We start from the raw sequence: 23,622 nt of genomic DNA, 5'->3' as shown, positions 1-23,622 counted from the left end.
CTTGCAAAGACACATGCACTCCAATGTTCATTGAAGCACTATTTACAATAGCCAAAACATGTAAACAACCTAAACAGCCATCGAGAGAGGAGTGGATCAAGAAGGTGTGGTACGTATACACAATGGAATATTACTCAGCCATTAAAAGGAATGAAATACCAGCATTTTTTGCAACATGGATGGACCTAGAAATTATCATGCTAAGTGAAGTCAGCCATACAATGAGACACCATCAAATGCTTTCACTGACATGTGGAATCTGAAACACTGACAGAATGAACTTCTTTGCAGGACAGATGCTGACTCACAGACATTGCAAAACTTATGGTCTCAAGAGGAGACAGTTTGGGGGGTTGGGGGATGTGCTGGGATTGTGGGTTGAAATCCTATAAAATTGGATTGTGATGATCGTTGTACAACTATAAATGTAATAAATTCATTGAGTAATAAAAAATTTTACAAAAAAAAAGAAATAGAAATTTTGAATAGGATGATTACTAGTAATAGGCTAAATCAGTAATCAAAAATCTCCCATGGAACAAAACAAGGACCAGATGGTCACACTGGTAAATTACTCCCAACAGTTAAAGAAAATTAATACCAATCCTGGAGGGACATCAAGACAGCTGAGTAAGATGACGTGGAACTCACATCTTCCCATGAATACATAAGTAATATATCTATATATGGAAAAATTCTCCTTGAAAACTATTGAAAATTGGCATAAAGATCCCTGTAAAACCAAGGCTATAAGGAAAACACCCAATAATTGGGTAAGAAGGAAATAAAAGTGATTACTTTGGAATCTCTACTAAGGGGATTTCTAGTAAAAGGGAGATTTGGGGAGTAGACATCTACCCTTAGGAGTGAGCAGACCAAGTACATGATTGAGCATCCCAGTCCTGAGTTTCTTCATGGAGGAGACAAGCCACCCTTAGTTGTCTGGAAGGTTCCTGGGACTAAAAGAAGTGTTTTAAAAGCCCAGACTCTGCTCATGAGGAGCACACATGTGCTGGCTAGGCCCTGATGTGGGGCAGAGAGAGGGTTTCTCTACTGGGTGCCAGGTTTCCCATGACTACATAGCCATGTAGCCCAGACTGAGCCAAGTGAAATCTCTAGCCTTACTTACATCACTCCACTTTGCAACACTGGTTCTAGGGGAATAAGGACTGTGGAAAAACTTGGCTGGGATGCAAATGCAAACTGGTCCTGGCCAGGGCCTAGGTGGGATTGTGGTGGCCATCATTGGCATTTATCCAAAAAGCACCTCAGAAACTGCCCATACCTCTAACAGAGGTGCTCTACCACATCTTGTTCATGATATATGCACAAAGATGGTATAGCCCCTCCCTGATTTGTGGCAAGTTTCCACAGAAGACAGGAGGATCAGAGCTGGGAATGGTTATCAATTCTGTGAACAAAAGAGTCATGCTCCCAAAGCAGGATGGAGAGATATCTGTCCTAGCAGTTGCCTAGTGTCCCTCAAAAGGCTTGACATGTGCCCCAAAATCCAAACCTAGTGAATGTTCCAGCCCTGCTCAATTTACATCACAGTAATGTACCAGGTCTGGAGAAGCAACCCAACCTAAGGAAAAGACTAACCCATGGGACCAGGAAGCAATCTATTCCCAGGGCAGAGCTTGGGTAGGGCAATGATGGCCACTGTGGTGCTTAGTCCTGTGTCATCTCAGAAGCCACCCAGATATCTTAAAGTGACTACTTTGTCACAGCTAAGCTCCCAACACATACTAAGAATCCACAGAGGCCCTCATCAGCCTTGTGAAATGGTTTCAGAACAGAACAGGGGCAAGGGTGGAAGGTGCAGGAGGCAGTGACTGACTGTCTGAGTCAAAGGGAACTTGCATCCAAGGCTGTGTCTGAGAAGAGCTACAGATGTCTATATATGTAGTATATTGAACCCACATCTGTGCACAGGACTCACTTGTTTCAGCACTTTCTTCCCTTGGAACAAAGGACCTGGTGAAGGGAGAAGGAAAAAACACATATAAATGTAACATAGCCAGCCCAAGCCCAATCCTCAGGGCTTCTGCTCCAGCAACATGTAATTAGAGTCACCCCTGACAGAGTGGTGAGAGCCAAAGAGCAGAGTGGAAGTTTCTCATCATAATCAGCACCAGAATCAGAACTCCTATCTCCAGCCCAACCTTCTATCAAGGTGACAGCTGCCAGCACACCTTAAGGAAAGATGTGACTGGCATCCACATCCAATGCAGGTCTTCCACCAAAGTCATGCAATCTGTACTGGGAAAGTCTTAGTTGGAGTTCATTCTTATATTCAAGATCATAATAGGTAATTATCTCACTTAATCACATACAAAGTAAGTTAAGCAAAATGAAAAGGCAGAACTATTCCTAATTGAAAGAGCAAGTGAAAAAATAATAAAACCTCAATAAATTACCAGATAAAGAATGCAATATATATATATATATATATATATATATATATATATAATAAAGTATGAATGGAATTAGGGAAAGTAATTGATCTAAATAGTGAATTTTCAAATTTTATTGGAGTATAGTTGATTTAAAATGTTGTGTTAGTTTCAGGTATACATAAAAGTGAATGAATTTTATATATATATAATAATTTTATTTGTATATTTCATATATATTATATATATATATATATATATATATATATATATATATATATGTCATCACGGAGTACTGAGTAGAATTTCCTTTGCTGCAAGTAGGTCCTATTAACTATAGATTCTGTATAAACACTGAATATTTTAATAAGGAATTGGGAAATATAAAAAAGAAAAAGCAGAAATTAATAGGTAAATACTGAAATAAAAAACACATTAAAAGAAATGAAAAACAGACTGATGCAAAAGAACACATATGTGATCTGGAACAAAGGATAAATAAAATCAACCAATAAAAACAGTAGAAAGAAAAATAATTTTTAAAAATAAAATTTAAGAGATCTTTTATATAATATTAAGTGTTCCAACATTTGTATTATACAGGTGCCAGGAGTAGAAATAAAAGAGAAGAGATTGAAAATTTTTTATTTAACTTTTATTTTTTTAATTTTTAAAATTGTAATCAATCATTATTTCCCCAATACATTTTTTTTCTACTGTACAGGATGGTGACCCAGTTACACATACATGTATACATTTTTTTCTAATATTACCATGCTCCATCAGAGGTGACTAGACATAGTTCCCAGTGCCACACAGCAAGATCTCATTGCTAATCAATTCCGAAGGCAATATTTTGCATCTATTAACCCCAAGCTCCCAATCTATCCCACTCCCTCCCCCTGGGCAACCACAAGTCTATTCTCCAAGTCCTTGATTTTCTTTTCTGTGGAGAGGTTCATTTGAACCATATATTAGATTCCAGATATAAGCGATATCAAATGGTATTTGTCTTTCTCTTTCTGACTTACTTCACTCAGAATGAGAGTCTCTAGTTCCATCCATGTTGCTGCAAATGGCATTATTTCATTTTTTATGCATGAGTAGTATTCCACTGTGTATATATATGACACCTTATTACTCCATTCATCTGTTGATGGACATTTGGGTTGTTTCCATATATTAGCTCTTGTGAATAGTGCTGCAATGAACACAAGGCTGCATGTGTCTTTTTCAAGGAAAGTTTTGTCTGGATGTTTGCCCAAAAGTGGGACTGCTGGGTCATATGGTAGTTCTATGTATAGTTTTCTAAGGATTCTCCATACTGTTCTCCATAGTGGTTGAACTAGCTTACATTCCCACCAAAAGTGCAGGAAGGTTCCCATTTCTCCACACCCCCTCCAGCATTTGTTATTTTTGGACTTATTAGTGATGGCCATTCTAACTGGTATGAGGTGGTATCTCATGGTAGTTTTGATTTGCATTTCTCTAATAATCAGGGATGTTGAGCATTTTTTCATGTGCTTGTTGGTCATCTGTATATCTTCCTTGGAGAAATGTCTATTCAGGTCTTTTTTGCATTTTTAAATTGGATAGTTCACTTTTTGCTGTTGAGTTGTATAAGTTGTTTGTATATTTTAGATATTAAGCCCTGGTCAGTTGCATCATTTGAAAGGACAAATCATTCAGAGAAACTTATTAAGGCAACTATGCTCTTAATGATAAAACAGACCAGTAAAATGAAATAGACATCTATAGGACATTACATTCAAAAACATCTAAAAACACATTCTTTGAAGTGCACATGGAATGTTCTTCAGGTTGGATCACATGCTAAGCCATAAAACAATCTCAAGAAACTTAAGAACATATAAAGTATATTAGCATTATTTTCCAGTCATAATGGTATGAAACTAGAAAACAATTACAGAAAGGAAAATGAAAAAGAACACACACTGGAAGGCTAAACAACACAGCACATAAAACAAGCAAATGGTCAATGAAGAAATCAAAGAGGAAATCAGAAAATACCTTGAGACAAATGAAAATGCATACACAACATGCCAAAACATATGGAATGCAGCAAAAGCAGTTCCAAGAGGTAATTTTAAAGTACTAGAAGCCTACCTCAAGAAATTTTTTTAAAATCTCAATTAAGCATTATAACTTACAAGCTAAAAGAATTAGAAAGTAAGAGCAAAGTCCAGAGTCAGCAGAAGGAAGGAAATAATAAAGACCAGAGAGGAAGTAAAAAAAAAATAGAGTCCAAAAAAATAGAAAAGATTAAACCAAGAGTTGCATTTTAGAAAAATTAACAAACATTTAGCCAGGCTTACCATGAAGAAAAAATAGAGGACTCAATCAAGCAAAATAAGATATGAAAGAGGAGAAATTAACACTGATACCAGAGAGGTACAAAAAAAATCCTAAGATAACTATGGAGTTTTATAACAACAAATTGAACAACCTAGAAGAAAGACAATTTTGTAAAAACATGCAGCCAGCAAAGTTAAAGAAATAATATTTGAACAAGTGGATCACAAGTACTGAAATTAAATTTGTAATTTTAAAAAACTCATTAGTAAACAAAAGTCCAGGACTGGATGGCTTCACAGAAATAATATAAAAAATAGAATAACTAATATCTATCAGTCTCAAACTATTACAAATAATTTAAGTGGAGGTGATACTTTCAAATTTTTTCTGGGGCCAACACTTTTCCTGATAGCAAAACCAGGCAAAGACACTATAAAAAAATGAGAGGCATAAGTAAAGATGCAAAATCCTCAAAAAATATTAGCAAACCAAGTTCAACAGTACATAAAAAAGGTTCATACAACACAGTCAATTTGGATTTATTTGAGGGTCACAAGTACTTTTCAACATCTGCAAATCATTATCTGGGATACACCACATTAACAAAAGGAAGGATAAAAAACACATGATCATCTCAATTATGCAAAAAGGGCATATAAAAAAATTCAACAACCATTCATGATTAAAAAAACTCTCCTCTAAGTGAAAGAGGGAACATACGCAGCATAATAAAGGCCATTTAATACAAACTTGCAACATCACACTCAATGGTAAAAAGGAAAAAGCTGTCTTCTAAATTCAAGAACTATACAATGATGCCCACTCTTATCGTTTCCACCGAACGTAAGATCGGAAATGCTATCCACAGCACTCAGACAAGAAAAAAGAAATAAAGGCATTCAAATTGGAAAGGAAGAAATAAAACTGTTACTACTTGTCAAGGACATAGTATTATATATAGAAAACCCTAAAGTCTCCACCAAAAAAAAAAAAAACAACTATTTCAAAAAATTAATAAAGTAATTCATCAATGTTGGCGGGTACAAGATTAATATACAGAAACCTGTTGCTTTTTCATATACTAAAAATTAAGTATCAGAAAGAGAAAGTTAGAAACAATCTGATTTAAAACCACATCTAGGAGTTCCCATCATGGCTCAGTGGTTAACAAATCTGACTAGGAATGATAAGGTTGTGCATTCGATACCTGACCTTGCTCAGTGGGTTAAGGATCCAACGTTGCCATGAGCTATGGTGTAGGTCGCAGACACAGTTCGGTTCCTGCATTGGTGTGGCTCTGGCATAGGCTGAAAGCTACAGCTCCGATTCGACCCCTGGCCTGGGAACCTCCATATGCCATGGGAGCGGCCCAAGAAAATGGCAAAAAGACCAAACCAAACCAAACCAAACCAAACCAAAACAGCTAAAAGAATAAATACCCAGGAATAAACTTAACCAAGGGTGTTAAATATACATGTATATTCTGAAAACTATAAATTGTTGGTGAAGAAAACTGAGGTTGACTCAAAGGAATGGAAAGTTATCTAGTGTTCTCGGTCTGGAAGAATTGATTCTGTTAAAATGGCCATACTATCCAAAGCAATCTACAGATTTAATGTAATTCCTATCAAAATACCCAGGACACCATCCATAGAATTAGAACAAATAATCCTAAAATTCAGATGGAACTATAAATGACACTCACAACCTGAGAAAAAAGAACAAACCTGAAACCAAAACTCTCTTAGACTTTGGACTGTACTACAAAGCTACAGTAAGTAAACCAGTATGGATTAGCACAAAAGCAGACACACAGACCAATGGAACAGATTCGAGAGCCCAGAAATAAACTCACACACCTATGGTCTATTAAGCTATGGCAAGCAAAGCGGAGGCAACAATGGAAAAAGGACAGTCTCTTCAACAACTGTTGCTGAGAAAACCAGACAGCTGCATGTAAAAGAATTAAATTAGAACATTTTCACATACTATACAAAAAATAAACTCAAAAGAGATTAAAGATCTGTCAGACCTGAAAATACAAAACTCTCAGAAAAGAATACTCTTTGACATAAATCACAGCAATATTTCTTTATATCTCTCCTAAGGCAAAAGAAGTAAAAGCAAAAATAAACAGAGAGGACCAAATTAAACTTAAAACCTTTTTCATAGAGAAGAAAACAGTTGACAAAATTAAAAGACAATCTACAGAATGAAAAAAAAGTTTGCAAATATATGTGACAAAGTATAAATATCCAAAATATTGCAACATCTCATACAAATCAATAACCAAAAACCCAACCTATTCAAAACTCAGGCAAAAGACCAGAATAGATATTTTTCCAAATACATATAAATGGATAACAGGCAAATGAAAGAAGATCAACATTCATTAATTTTTAGAAAAACACAAATAAAAAGAATGAGATATCACCTCACATTTGTCAAAACAGCTATTATCCAAAATTCCACAGATATCAAATATTGGCAAGGATGTGGAAAAATAGGAACCCTTGAACACGTTTGGTGGAATTTAAATTGCTGCAGTCAATATTGAAAACTGAATGGAGGTTCCTCATAAAATTAACAATAGTACTACTATATGATCCAACAATTTCACTCATGGCATATATCCAAAGAAAACACAAACACTAATTCTAAAACCTACATGGACCCCAAAGTTCACAGTTGCACTATTTCCAATTGCCAAGATATGGAAGTAACCCATGTGCCACATTCTACAGACTAATTGAGAAAAAAGTCAGCATGTATGGGTATATATACTCACACACACACACACACACACACACACACAATGAAACATTCCTCAAAAATAAAAAATTATGTTTCTTCAACTTAAAGTAATGTGGATAAACTTAGAGAATACTGTATTTAGTGAAATATGTCAGAAATATTTGTCAGACTATATGTCAGAAGACAAATAGTATGTGATATTACTTATATGTAGAATCTAAAAAATAATACAAAGTATATGCAAAACAGGAACACCCTCACAGATGTAGAAATCAAACCAAATGGAGAGAGAAGAGGTGAGGGGGCAAATTAAGGGTGTAGGACTTAGAGATACAAACTCCTATGTATGAAATTGATAAGCAATAAAGATATGCTGTATAAAAAGAATATAGCCATTATCTTTTTTTTTAATTGACATATAGTTGATTTACACTGTTGTGTGAGTTTCAGGGGTATAGCAAAGTGATTCAGTTATATGTGTGGGTATGTATACACATTATGAATATATATAATATCTAAAATATATAATATCAAAAATATATAATATGTATACACAAACATAAAATTATTATATGTACATATGTATATATACACATATAATATTATTTTCCCATATAGGTTATTATAAACCATTGATTATTGTTCCCTGTGATAAACATTAGACACTTGTTATTTATCTATTTTATATATACTAATCTGTATATGTCACTCCCAAATTCCCTTCCCTCTACCTTTCCACTTTGGTAACTCTAAGTTTGCTTTCTGTGTCCATGAGTCTGTTTCTGTTTTTTTAATATGTTCATGTCCACCATTTTTTAAGATTCCACATATAAGTGATATCATATATTTGTCTTTTTCTGTCTGACTTGCACCACTTGTTATGATAGACTCTAGGTCCATCGTGTTGATGCAAATGGCATTATTTCATTCTTTTTCATGACAAACATTATCTTGTAATAAATTTTAGTGGATTTTAACCTGTAAAAGTACTTCGTCATTATGCTGTGTATATGAAACTTATATAATACTGTGTATAAACTCTACCTCAATATAAAAGTAAAATAAGCATAATAATATAAAAAACAATACTAATCTCTTTCAAACTCTTTCAAATATAGAAGGAGAGGGAACATTTCCAAACACATTTTACAAGGCCAGCATCTCTCTGATATCAAAACCAGACAAGGGCTACGAAAGAAAAGATAATGACAGGCTAGTATCCCTGATGAGCAAAGATGCAAAAATCTTCAACATATATTATCAAATTCAATTCAACAGTACATTTTAAGGATCATACACAATTGGCAAGTGGGATTTAGTCCAAGGATGTAAAGAATCTAATCAATATGATAAAGATTAAAAAAAACCAAAGATATGGAGTTCCTGTCATGGCTCAGCGGTTAGCAAACCCGACCAGCATCCACAAAGACAGGGTTTCGATCCCTGGCCTTGCTCAGTGGGTTAAGGCTCCAGCGTTGCCATGAGCTGTAGTGTAGGTTGCAGATGCGGCCAGATCCTGTGTTGCTGTGGCTCTGGTGTAAACTGTCGGCTACAGCTCTGATTGGACCCCTAGCCTGGGAACATCCATATGCTGCCAGTGTGGACTTAAAAACTATATAGTACCAGGACTTCTAAATTATAATCTAAAAGAGTTTATATGAAAAAATAAGTATTATATAAGCCTAAAAAGACAAAAAGACAAAAAAAAAGATAAAAATCAAATAATCTCCTCAATGGATGTGTAAAAACATTTACAAATTTCGACATCGATTTATTATAAAAACTTTTTAAACAGTGGGCACCAAGGGAAAACACTGCATCTTAATAAAGGTTATATATGACAAGCCCACAGCTAACATGATACTGAACACTAAACAGCTGAAAGTTTTTCCTCTGAATCAGGATCAAGACAAGGATACCAACTCTTGCCATTTTTATTGAACATGGGATTAAAAGTTCTACCCAGAGCAATTATACAACAAAAAGTAATAAAGGCATTTGAATCCAAAATGAAGTAATAAAACATTATTGTTTACAGAAAATCTTATGGTTACCATAGGTGAAACCATTGAAGGAAGGGATGAATTGAGACGTTAGGAATAGCATATAAACATGAATGAATAAAAAAAATGATTAATGAGGAACTACTTTATAGCACAGGAAAATCTATTTAATAGTTTGTAATAACTTATATGGGAAAACACAATGGGTTCATTTATATGTATGACTGATTCATTTGCTGTACACCTGAAACTAATACAACAGTGTAAATCAACTATACTCTGACAAAATTAAATTAAAAAAATAAAGGACCTAGGAACGTCTTCATGGAGATCTGATTTGCAATCCAGAATGAGCAGATTGGGATGAAAACAGAGGCTTAAAATGGTGTTTTAGTTGAAGGAAACCTTACAAGTAAATTAATGAAGCAAGTACACAAAGCAATAGTGATGGAATGAACATGGCAAATGGTAATGTCCTTGGAAAGAAGAAAAAATCAAGATTGTATGTCAAATACACACAGACAGTGGAGCATCTGAAATACCATAATCAAAAATGAATTTCTTTGAAAACTAATGAAAGCACATTTCAAATATTTGGGTATAATTTTTTCTTTCACAGGACAAATCATTCTTAACTACTGTAAATTTCCACCTATTATCAAGGTGTTATAAATAGATGAATGTACCTAACAGAGAAACCTTTTCTCTTTTGAGCCTATATGTTAATGCTGGGAGGAGGGAAGTCAGTGACTACCTATATATGCACTAACAAATAAACATGTAGTATACTGATCAGTGATTAGCGGCATGAGTGGAGAAAAACTGAGTGAAAAAATAAAGGCAGTTGGGGAAAACCAAAGGAAGGAAAACCATCTAGGTAATTCACATATGGGACTAAGGAATAATATCAGAGTTTCCAATGGTATTTTGCAAAACATCAGAACAAATCAACTCACAGATGACCCTGTGATAAACATACAACAGCTTCTAGTCTCCTCACAAATTTCTAATCGTTTTTCATAAACCATATTAATTACCCTGATAAAAAAGTCAAGCCAACATGAGATTCTTTTCTGCTCAGATGGCACTTTTGACAAATCAGAAACAATATAAAAGTGAACTGGGTCACCATGCTGTATAGTAGGAAAAAAAAAGTTGTATTGGGGAAGTAACAATTTAAAAAATTAAAACAAAAAATAAAAATGTGGTCAGTTATATAATTATCAATAGGTATCATAAAAGTTTTACTGACCCTCACAAAGGTAATTATTTTGACCTCATTATATCACAGAATTCCTGATAGGTATTGGCAACTGAATCTTCCCACAGAAACATACTGATGTCAGTGCAGCGATATCCCTTAGGATTTGATGGAAATTTTTAACTTCTCATTGTAAAGAACATAATTATCAACAGTAACCTATTTGTATTTGAACATATTTATTCTTTTAATCCCAAATGTTTTCGAGACCAAGGTTTATATTCTGAAATTCTTTGAGATGCAACACCACAAAGCAATCATGAGGTATCACAAAACTTTTTTCTAGTGAAATCCAGGTAAGGGAATATTCCAATTTTTTATTTTAATATTAGCATTCATTAATATTTATTTATCTAAAGTATTTTGCTGTTGTGAGATTTCAACTATTCAGTTATCTCTCTACCTCTACTCAAAACTGAGCACTATAGAAAAACTAGAAGGAGATTCAAACTGCAAAGCACTCTGACCTTCTCTGATTAAAAGTCAGACTTAAATACACAGGTAAGGACACAAAGTAATTGTGTAGGATATTTCGGGAATAATTAAGTGGTTAACAGTTTATATTTTAAAGAAAACTAATAAATAAAACTTTCAGCCAAGGTGTTTATTTCAAAATTTGATTATGGAAAAATAAATCATATTCAATATGGAATACATATGACTACACAAATCACTAAATATTCCTAGGAGATCACTAAATAATGATAGAAGATAGCCACTTAAAGAAAATTACAACTTGCTTTCAAAAATGTATTAAGATTTAAGGGTTTTCTCTTTTCTAAATGTTAGAAAAAATAAGTATAAAGGTAAACTTTTATTTATTGTCTTTGATCTACTGTGCCATACTTCAGATAATTCTCACACAGTTTTCTTAGAAATATAAAAATAGTACTCAGTCAACTCAGATAAGACATACTTAAATTTTTATGATATACACTTTACTAAAATATACATGACATGTAATATTGCGTAAGTTTAGAGTTTATACCATGTTGATTTCACATAATGGTAAATAGTAATATGATTGTCAATTGCAGCATTGGTTAGCACTCTATCAAGTCATGAAATTGCCATTTCTTTCCGGTGGTGGCAATAATTGAGACCTAGACTCTGAACAGTTTTGATGATTATATAATATATTCACCATAGTGTTCACTAGATCTTCCTGACTTATTTATCTATTAGATTCAAGCTTGTACTCATAAACACTATCTCTCCTATTTACCCAAACCCAGAGCCCCTGGCAACCACTATTTAATCTATTTTATGAGTTTGGCTTGTTCAGATATGAAGTTTTTGTCTTTCTTTGACTTATCCCAGCATGATATCCCTGTGTTGTTGCAAATAGGATACACTTCTTTCTCAAGGCTCACTTTCAAGGCTCACTTTCTCAAGGCTCACTTTCTCAAGGTTCACTTTCTCAAGGCTCACTTTTATCCACTAATCTTTATTTAGTAGCACTTAGGTGTTTTTATAACTTGGCTACTGTATATAATGATGCTATAACAGGAGTTCATATCTCTCTTGGATTATTTGTTTTCACTTCCTTTTAGTATATACACAGAAGTGGAATTGCAGGATCACAAGGTAGTTCTAATTTTATTTGAGGAAAATCGATATTGGCATCCATAATGACTGAAACGATTTGCATTCCCAACAAGAGTTTTCTCTACATTCTGTACTCTCCACATTCTAGGCAATACTTGTTCTCTCTTATCTTCATGATGACAGGCATTCTGACATGTATGAAGTGATAGCTCATGGTATTTATTTGCATTTTGCTAATTATTAATGGTGTAACATATTTTCATGCATCACTTGGTGATTTTGATGACCTTTGTAAAAATATCTTTTTACTTCCTTTCTTTAACCTGAATGTTTGTGCTTTTTCTCATTGAATTGTATGAGTTTTAACATACCTTGTGTATTAACATTAATTTCTGTAAATAACAAGTTTTGAATAATTATCTTTGAAGAATCTCCTTCAAAATTAACAAACTCATTTTGTGGAAGTGGTCACTAAGGATCCCTGGAAGGACCACCAAAGAAGTCATTAAGGATCATTGGTAGGACTCTGAACACAAATTCACCCATCTAATGTCACTGAGATTGAAGTAGGACTGGACTCAACACAACTTTATCCCCATAGCACAGTACAGCTGTTGTAAGAATTAAAAGTTAAAGCTAAAATCAAAATGTCTACAACACAGTAAGGAAAATGTGTGCACATATGCACAAAATGCAGTGAAGATTAGACATAAATCGTCATACTTTGTACTGGGTATATAGACATGCCGGAGAGTCTAGAAAGTGAAAATTAAAATGATGAGAAGCATTTAGTTAGCTTTATTATCATTATATATAAACAATGTCTTAGATAAAAGAAGAAAATGTGTATATATCTGGGAAAAATTAAATAGGAATAATGGTATGGAGAAAGTCACTGTTTCTGGAAATGGGTATGACACTAGGAAAGGGATAAAGAGGTGACCAACAATACATATATTTATTCCTTAGCTCTGTGAGTTGACTTTCTTCAAAGCTGAGCATTTCTCTCTTTAATCCTTAGCAACCTTCAAATAATCATAAAATATATTTTAAACATACCATTGAAAGATGACTTCAAATATTTCCCCTACTGGGGAAATATATGAAAAATTTTTTGCTAATGCAAATGTATGAACATATAGAAAAGTGATTTAAAAGCATTTTAAGTATCTCTAATATAAAAGTTAAAACTGAAATTGGGTAGGCACAGTGAACGAAAAATCATTACCTAGATTTATACATTTTAGTTGCATAAATTCATAAAAGCAAACCTTTGTAACTCTGAGCAACACTCCTGTAATTATCAAAACAATCTTGCAAATTTTGAGTTTCAGAGTTGAAGTCATAGGAACTGACATGTTAGGCTAACAAATGCCCCCAGAAGTTTGCGTGTTTGTATCACAAGACAGTAGGAGAAGCTTGAAGAAGAAGCTCATTCCTTGGTGTAAAAAGAAAATTTTAAAAGGAAAGTTACATATATTCAAATTACAATTATGTTTTAAATTAAATTATAGGTGGTTTGCAATATTTCTACAAATTCTATTGTACAATATGGTGACCCAGTTATAAACAGTTTCCTGTGCTATAAAACAGGGCCCCATTCCCATACATCCCAAGGGTAACAGTTTGTATCCACCAAGCACAACCTCCCTGCCCATCTTGTATAACCATAATTCCTGTCTCAACAGACAATGAATGTAGAGATGACTGGGGATAACCAATCCTTGACAGTAGAGTTTGTGCTCACAGGATTTGCAGATCACCCAGAATTGAGAACCATTCTGTTTATCGTGTTCCTTGTAATCTATCTGATCACCATGGTGGGAAACCTTGGTCTGGTGGCAGTGATATGTACAGAGCATCATCTTCACACCCCGATGTACATCTTTCTGGGCAACCTCGCTCTGATGGATTCCTGTTGTTCCTGTGCCATTACCCCAAAGATGCTACAGAATTTCTTCTCTAAGAATGGACTAATTTCCCTCTATGAATGCATGGCACAGTGGTATTTCCTCTGCCTAGCTGAAACTGCAGACTGTTTTCTCTTGGCAGCAATGGCCTATGATTGCTACGTGGCTATCTGCAACCCACTGCTGTACCACAGCATGATGTCAAATAAACTCTGCATTAAGATGACCACAGGAGCCTACATAGCTGGTAACCTGCACTCCATGATTCATGTCGGATTTCTGTTTAGGTTAACTTTCTGTAGGTCTCATCAAATCAACCACTTCTTTTGTGATGTTCTTCCATTATACAGACTCTCCTGTGTTGACCCTTATCTCAATGAATTGATGATATTTATTTTTTCTGGGTCAGTTCAAATTTTCAGTATTACAATAGTTATAATCTCATACCTTTTCATCCTCTTCACAATTTTCACAATGAAATCCAACAAGGGAAGAGGCAAAGCTTTATCTACTTGTGCATCCCACTTTCTCTCTGTCTCAATCTTCTATGGATCTCTTCTCTTCATGTACATTCGACCAAATTCAGTTAATGAAGAAGACAAAGATTTACCCCTTGCTATTTTTTATACTCTAGTTATTCCCTTATTAAATCCTTTCATTTATAGCCTAAGAAATAAGGAAGTAATCAATGTCATGAAAAAAATGATTGAGGTCATAACATTCTGAGACAAATATCCCATATAAAAAATTGATTTTAACTTGATAAAACATTATTTTCAAAGTTAAGGAATACAAACAAACTAGAAAATGACCACTATATATAAAATATTATATCAGTAAAACATGATAGTCTGAGCTAAATAAATTCAGAGGGAGAGATTCTGCCAGAATGTATTCCAAAATTTAATTTACAAGTTTCCATCAGGAGTGAACTAAAAAATTACTGCTGGAGTTCCCATCATGCCTCAGTTGTTAAAGGAACCTGACTGGTATCCATGAGGCTGTGGGTTCAATCCCTGGCCTTTCTGAGTTAAGGATCTGGTGTTGCTGTGAGCTGTGGTGTAGGCTGCAGACATGGATCGGATTCCACATTGCTGTGACTGTGATAGAGGCTGGCATCTGTAGCTCTGATTAGAACCCTAGCCTGGGAACCTCCATATGCTGTGGCACGGGCCTAAAAAGACAAAATCACTCCTGAGTCACAAACTGTGTCAAGATGTATTCAGTTATAGCAGTAGCTATTAGTTTCAGAGTATGAGTTGTAATTTTCAACAAATTTAACAAATGCTTTGAATAGAATTCACTACATAGGAGACTACCTCCATTTAATACTATTGGCCATATTCTGGAATCTCAAGGCATAATCACACAAACTCAGCCATATTCCAAGTTCTTAAATTAATATCTTCTTAAGCATCAGTGTGTGACAGGGTATGTTCTATGTTTAAATTTGATTCTCATTTTTGAGTTTGTTTGAGAGATTGCATTTGACTATGAAATCAAGCAGAGCATGCATTCTCTAATCAGGCATGTTTTCCTATTTACATTAGCCCATTTTCTCTCAAGTTCTCCTAAAGAGAATATGTGAATACATTAGTGATTTATCAATCTGTGATTGAAAATGATATTTGTACAGATATCTGAATGCATGTTAAATTTTCATGTAGTTTGAGTCATTGTCCATTTTGTATGACACTGTAATTTATGAACATAGTTATTTTTTAAAAGAGGATTTTTTTTTCCCTGTGATAGTATTACATGCATATCTTGTCATTAGGAATACCATGAACCTGGATTGAGTCCAATGTAAAGTATTGACACATGCATAGGATTCACAAAGAGCTGGTGGTGCTGTTCAAGCATTAATGAGGTAGAAAATAGCAAAAATTGAAAGAGCTAAACAAAACATATGTATTGATCCTCACATGTGCAAATGTGAAAGAAGAAAAAAGTTCATTCACTGAGAACCTACTGTCTGCCTGTAACTAAGCTAAACATTTTAAACACTAAACCTACCAAGTAGTTAGAAATGACTGCTCATGATTTCCCTTAGAAAAATCTCATACTTTGAAATATTTTGGAGTTTGGCCAAGTTCATCCAGGTCCTTGGAGTGAGCTAGAATTTGAATCGATATTGCATTTTCCCCCACATGCCTAGGCATTCAAAAAGTGGAGATCTTTGTCACATGGGACATTTAGTTCTTGGGTAGCATTAGAAGAAACTGTGCCTTTGACATGGGAAAAAGTTTAATATCTGGAGAAAAACAGGAATGGGTATGGCCAGAATCAATGGGTGTGGAAATGAGTGTGGCACTGGGAATGGGGATCAGGGAGGTGAACTGTGGGACAGAGTCAGAGAGCTGACAAAAGTATTGGTGAGAACTGGTGGTGAATGTGAGAGGAAGAAAAAGTAGAAGAGGGTCAGATTATTGAGAATCTTAAGGGCTGCCCTAAGAAATCTGAATCTAGCTTAGAAGCATCAAACATTAGCATCTTTCTGGAGCAGAGTAATATGAGCATATACTTTAGGAACCTGATCTTGCAGTTGATTGTAAAGAGACCTGAAGCAAGGAGAGCAACTTCAGTCATTCCTACATTAGATGAAGAGACCTGAAACCGAAGAATATTCTAAAAGGAGAGAATACACTACATAGTAAATTGAACCTGTTAGATAATATAATGATGACCTATCTTCTTCCTGATCAAACATGTCATTACTGATTTCATATTACCTGAACTTAATATGAAGCCTGATATATTTGGCCATCAATAAACCTTCCTTTTCAATATTGTTTCCAATTCTTAAAGTTTTATTGGGGAAGTATAGTTACATTACTGTGTTGTGATTATTTCTGCTGTAAAACAATGTGATCCACTTATGTATGCACACACATTCCCAATAACTTTTCATATAATTATAAAAATAAAAGGGAAACATGCTTGTTGTTTTCAGTTTGGAATGAATAAATGAATAATCATGTTTTACTTTCTTGGTTCTCATTTCTAATATTGTAAATACTGATAGAAACAATTCACATAAACAAAGCCCCTTAGCTTCCTAATACATTTTATGGGCTAAAAGGAATATAGATAAAAAACTGTTTGAGAAGCTCTGAATTAGCTGGATGTTGTACATCCAGTATTATCTTCTAATTTAGCAGCTATTTTTAGCTTTTAGACTCGCATGCCTTGATTTTTTTTTCCATTTTCTAAGGGCACCACAATTTTAGCTGTATGCCTCTACTGTTTTCGTCCCCGTCCTTAACAACACTTATTCCAAGATGTCTAAGAGAAGAATGTGACTTATTTAGGGACAATGAGAAAAAAGAAGTGATTTTCTGGGTATTTCTGGGAAATATAGATCCTATATTTTAAAGGAGATCACAAAATAGGCAATGTTTCTCCCTCTGTATATCATGGTATGTCAATATGATATCAGGCACAGTCTACATCCAATGTGCCATCAAGAGGTAAACTGGCCTGGAGGTGAAGTCCAAAGAAAGGGGGCATGGCTGAATGAATTACACAGAAACAGACCCAGAGCCACTGGAATAAATCTTCCTTCTGGTTGTATTAAACAAAAGATCTTACTGTTTAAGCTTGTTTGGAAAAGATGCTTTATTTACAACAGAATAATCAGTAACTGATATATCCAGGCCTCTTACTCTAGCTCCCATTTTTTAACCCCATTTTAAATTAATCCTCATACATTTTTCAGCTTACAAGTAACTTTTCAGTAGTATACATTGAACTATTCAGCACGTCTATTAAGACTTTTACTTTCATTACTAAACTTTAATTTCCTATCACTCCACCTTAAAAATATGAGGGACAGAGAGTTCTCATAACTTGTCCAAAGAAATATTAAGGTGGAACTCATGAATCAAGCTCAGACTATCTGCCTCCAAATCCATGTTCTTAACAACTAAGTCAAATGATCCAGCAATCCCATTCCTAGGCATCCATCCAGAGAAAACTGTAATTCAAAAAGATACATGCACCCCAATGTTTATTAAAGCACTGTTCACAATAGCCAAGATAGGGAAGCAACCTAGATGTACATCAACATGAGAACAGATTAAAAACAAATGTGGTACATATATACAATGGAATGCTGACAGCCATTAAAAAAGAATGAAATAATGTCACTTGCAGCAACATGGATGGACCTAGAGCTTATCAGACTGAGTGAAGTAGGGCAGACAAAGACAAATATCACATGATAGCATTTATAGATGGAATCTAATAAAAATTACACTCAATAACTTATTTATAAAACAAATTCTCAGATTTCAAAACCAATTTTATGGATACCATAGGTGAAACGGTGTAGGGGAGGGATGAATTGCAAAGGTGGAAATATCATATACACCCTACTGTAAAAAAATCAATGATTAACAAGAACCTACTATGTAGCACAGGAAAATCTACTCAACAGCTTGTTATACCTTATATGAGCAAAATGGATATATTTCTATGTAAGTCTGATCCACTTTGCTGTACATTTGAGACTAATATATCATGGTATCAACTATAACCCATACAGTTAAATTAAAATAAAACTCTCTTACACTGTTGGTGTAAATGTGCCTTGGTGCAACCACTATGGAAATCAGTATGGAGTTTCCTAAAAAAAAAAATACCACTAACATGCAATCCAGCAATCCCATTCCTGGGCAGATATCCATAGAAAATCAAAATTCAAAAAGATACATGCACCCCAATATACATTGCAGTTCTATTTACAATAGCCAAGACACAGAAGGAGCCTAAATGTCCATCAACAGGGGAATGGATGAAAAATGTGGTACATGTATACAATGCAATATTACTCAACCATAAAAAATGAAATAATGCCATTTACAGCAACATGGATGGACCTAGAAACTATCATACCAAGTGAAGTTAGTTGGACCATGAAAGACAAACATTATATGATATCAGATGTCCCTTATATGTGGAATCTAAAAATAAGGATATGAATGAACAGAGACATATTCACAGACTTTGATACACCTATGGTTAACAAAGGGGACCAGTGAGGGCAATGGGAGGGACGAACTGGGGGTTTGGGATTGGCATATGCATACTGAGTTTTATGGAATGAATGGCCAACAGTGACCTGCTATACAGCACATAGAACTCTACCTAGTATTCTGTGATAATCTATGTGGGAACAGAATCTAAGAGAGAATGGATATGTGTATGTGTATGACTAGGTCACTTTGTTGTACAACAGAAATTATCACAGCCTTGTAAATAAACTCTACTTCAATAAAACTTTAAAAAAAAGTGAGTTTGACTAAAGCAAAACAAGGGGAACTGAACACATTGAAAAGATAAAACTAGCTAATGCTAGAGCTTGGACTTGAGACCAAATCTAAGTGATTCTAGATTGCTTCTAGAATTGTTGCAGTATAAGCCATGAGGAATCACTGAATGCTTTAGAGTAAAATGTTGATGTGATCAAATCTATGCTTTTACAAATCAGACTGGGAAAATGTGTATAATGGATTACAGGAGAAAGAGCAGCAAGTCTCCTTTCATCATCCAGTAGCCTGAACTAGGGTATGACGGCTGAATTTTAGTGAGACCTATGTAGAACCTGAAAGCCATGGTTACTGACAGGATGAATAAAGCAAGAACACAAGAGGCATCAAAGATGATGTCACCACTGAAAGTGTAGCTGATGGGAGAAACAAAGAACATGTGAATTGGAAAAATTATGAAAAGGAAGATGAGTTCAAATCTAGGTACAGTATCTGCTGGGTTGCATAAAAATACTCAGATGAACTGTCTCCAAGGTGGTTAGAAATTTAGACCTAAAGCACAGGAGAGGAGGGAAGGAGATCTGAAATCTGCAGGGTAAATGATCACCATTTCTTGAAAGCTTAAGATCTGCTGGACACTGTGCTAAGTGCTTTACATGGGTTATATTATTTAAGCCTCACAATAAACATGAGAAGTGGGCATCATTATTCCATCAAAACCTGAGAGAAAAAAATTTTAATTTAAAATCAATAAAATAAAGCATAAATAGAATTAAAAATTATAAATTATAAATAAAATAAAATAAAATAATTTAAAAATCAACTAAGTCATACTATGGGTAGCATAAAGAAGTCAAAATAGCATGAGACAATACTTTTCAAAAAGCTAAGTTGTTAATGGGCAGAGAAATAAGGAAGAGATACAAGAAAAATAAAATCAGTGACATTTTCCTCTAATTTTATTTTGAAAAATTTTAAACCTTAAAGAAAAGTTGATTTACACAGATACTGAGCTCAATTTTTTTAAACAGTGTTAAACAACTGTTATTTTACCACATTTGCCTGTACCCAAATGTGTATTTCCTTCGTGTGTGTGTATTATGTGTGGACATATCTGATGTTTTGACACTTTATCTGCAAGTACTTCTGCATAAATATCAAAATAACATTTCTTTCATGGTCATAATATCATTATTATCAACAAGAAATTTAGTATCATCTAATATAAAATTCACATTAAAAATTTTTCCCAGTTATCCAACCTAAATATTCTCTCATGTTTTCTCTTAGAAGGCTTATAGTTTTGAGTTGTACATTTTTATGCATAGTTTACTTTAGTCAACTTCTGTAAAATGTGTACAGCCTGTGTCAAGGCTTTTTGCATATAGAAATAAATGTGCTCCAACACATTTTATTTGAAAATAGCATCCTTGCCGAATTTGTTTCTCTCCTTCGTCAAAGATCAAAGCCTATTCTAGGTTCTTTATTCTCTACCCCCATGCCTCTTCTTTGAGAACTACCATGCCATCTTGATTTCTGTCATTGTTTAGTAAGTCTTGAAATCAAGCAGTTTGAGTCCATCAACTTTATTCTTCTTCACTACTGTGATGGATATTTGAGTTTTGTGCCTTTCCAAATACACTTTTGAAAAAGTTTTTCAAATATAAAAAACACTGTTCTGAAAATTCTTGTAAGTTTGTGTTTATACATATATTTTCATTTTGCTTGGGTTTACAACTAGCAGCAGATTTCTTGGGTCATATTGTAAGTCTATTTTTAGACTTTTCAAAATGTTTTATTTTAAATGTAATTTAATTTTTCTTAATTGAAGTACATTTCATATATGTTAATGCCAAACTCTAATTTATATTTAGCCTTTTGAAGAACTACTAGGCTGCTTTCTAAAGTAGCTGTTTAATTTTATATTCCCAACAGCCCTGCATGAGTCTTCTACTTTTCCACATCTGCAGCAGTACTTGTTACTGTCTGGTTTTTTTATTACGTCCATTATAGTTCATGCAAGGTAGTATCTCATTGCAGTTTATATTGATTTCCTGAATGGCTAATAATGTCAAGCATCTTGTTTTATAATTTTGGAACATATATTCTTTGAAAAAATGACTATTCAAAATCCTTTGCTTTTTTATAATGGCATAATTTGTTCTTTTATTAAGTTGTAAGTGTTCTTTATATTTTCTTGAGGTAAGTTCATTGTCAAATTATTGATGAAAAAGCTCTGTGTGAAAGAAGACATCAAATAGAAACAAATGAAAGTGGAAATACAACATATTACAAAAATTGGACAAATGAAAGTGGAAATACAATATATTATAAAAATTGGAAATACAACATGTACAAAAATTTTGTGACACAGCAAATGCAGTGACAAGAGTTACATCCATGGTGATAAATGCTATATGATGAAACAAGAAAGATCACAAATAAATAAATGAGCTTTGCATATCAAAAATAAACTGATAAAATAAACAAAGATCAATATTACTAGAAGTAGATAAAATAAAAATCATACTGGAAATAAATGAAATAGAGGCTAGAAATACAATAGAAAATACATAAACAATGGGCAACAAAATGGGCAATCTAAAAGAAATGAATACTTGTCTAGAAACATATACTCTCCCAAGAATGAATCATGAAGAAATAGAAAATCTCAACAGAGTAAATGTTAGTAAGGACACTGATGCAGTAAACTAAAACCATCCAAGAGACAAAAGTCTAGAAAAATGTGGCTACACTGATGAATTCTTCCAAACATTTAAAGAAGAATTAACTCAGGATATAATCTGATGGAGGATAATGTAAGAAAACCAATGTGTGTGTGTGTATATATACATATATATATACATATATATATGTATATATACACATATATGTGTGTGTGTGTGTTTGTGACTGTGTCACTGTGCTATACAGTAGAAATTGATAAAACACTAAAAACCAACTATAATGGAAAAAATATTAAAAAATAAAAATTAAATGAAAGTATTAATGCCAATACTTACTAAACTCTTCCAAAAATAGAAAACTTCTGAATTAATTTTACAAGGTCAGCATTATTCTGATACCAAATTTAGACAATTTTTGCATCTATGTTCATCAAAGATATTGGCCAATAGTTTTCTTTTTTGGTGTTATCTTTGTCTGGTTTTGGAATTATGGTGATGGTGGCATCATAGAATGTCTTTGGGAGTATTCCTTCTTCTTCAACCTTTTGAAAGAGTTTAAGGAGGATGGGCACCAGATCCTCTTTATATGTTTGATAGAATTCAACTGTGAAGCCATCTGGTCCTGGACCTTTATTTGCAGGGAGTGTTTTTATGACTTATTCAATTTCATTTCTAGTAATCGGTCTGTTCAGTTGGCCTGTTTCTACTTGATTCAGTTTTGGCAGGCTGTAAGATTCTAGAAAATTGTCTATTTCTTCAATATTGTCAAATTTGTTGGCATATAGTTGTTCATAGTATTCACTTACGTATTTTTTTTTTTTTTGGATGTCTGCAGTATCCATTTTGATTTCTCCTTTTTCACTTCTTATTTTATTTATTTGAGTTCTTTCCACTTTTTAGTGAGTCTGACCAGGGGTTTTTCAATTTTTTTTACCTTTTCAAAGAACCAGGTCTTAGTTTTATTAATTTTATCTATTGTTTTTTGAATCTCTATTTTATTGATTTCTTTGATCTTTATATTTTCCTTCCTTCTGCTGACTTTAGTTCTTTTTTGTTCTTCATTTTCTAATTCATTCAGGTTAGGGTTAAGTTGTCAATTTGCGATCCTTCTTCTTTTTTGAGAAAGGCCTGTATTGCTACAAATTTCCCCATGAGCACTGCTTTCACAGCATCCCATAGATTTTGAGAGGTTGTGTCTTCATTATCGTTTGCCTCAAGGTATTTTTTAATTTCCTTCTTGATTTTCTCATTGACCCATTTTTTTTAGTAGCATGTGGTTTAATCTCCATGTAGTAGGTTTTTTCTCAAAAAAACTTAGAAAACCAAATCCAACAACATATCAAAAAAATCATACAACATGACCAGGTAGGGTTCATCCAAGGTTCACAAGCCTGGTTCAACATATGCAAATCAATCAACATCATACACCACATTAACAAAAGAAAAGTCAAAAATCATATGGTCATCTCAATAGATG

At 33.9% G+C, this 23,622-nt stretch overlaps 1 protein-coding gene across 1 annotated transcript; it reads left to right on the top strand.

Moving 5' to 3' along the window:
* The first annotated feature begins 13,981 nt into the window (after window positions 1-13,981).
* LOC125111182 (olfactory receptor 5K3-like) lies at window positions 13,982-14,914 on the top strand. Its single transcript, XM_047753037.1, has one exon. The coding sequence runs from the start codon at window positions 13,982-13,984 to the stop codon at window positions 14,912-14,914; it is 933 nt and encodes a 310-aa protein (XP_047608993.1).
* The last annotated feature ends 8,708 nt before the right edge of the window (window positions 14,915-23,622 follow it).

Source organism: Phacochoerus africanus, chromosome 1, assembly GCF_016906955.1.
Source record: "Phacochoerus africanus isolate WHEZ1 chromosome 1, ROS_Pafr_v1, whole genome shotgun sequence".
Taxonomy (NCBI): Eukaryota; Metazoa; Chordata; class Mammalia; order Artiodactyla; family Suidae; genus Phacochoerus; species Phacochoerus africanus.
The sequence above is the reverse complement of the archived record's forward strand: the minus strand, read 5'-3'. Positions and strand labels throughout refer to the sequence as shown.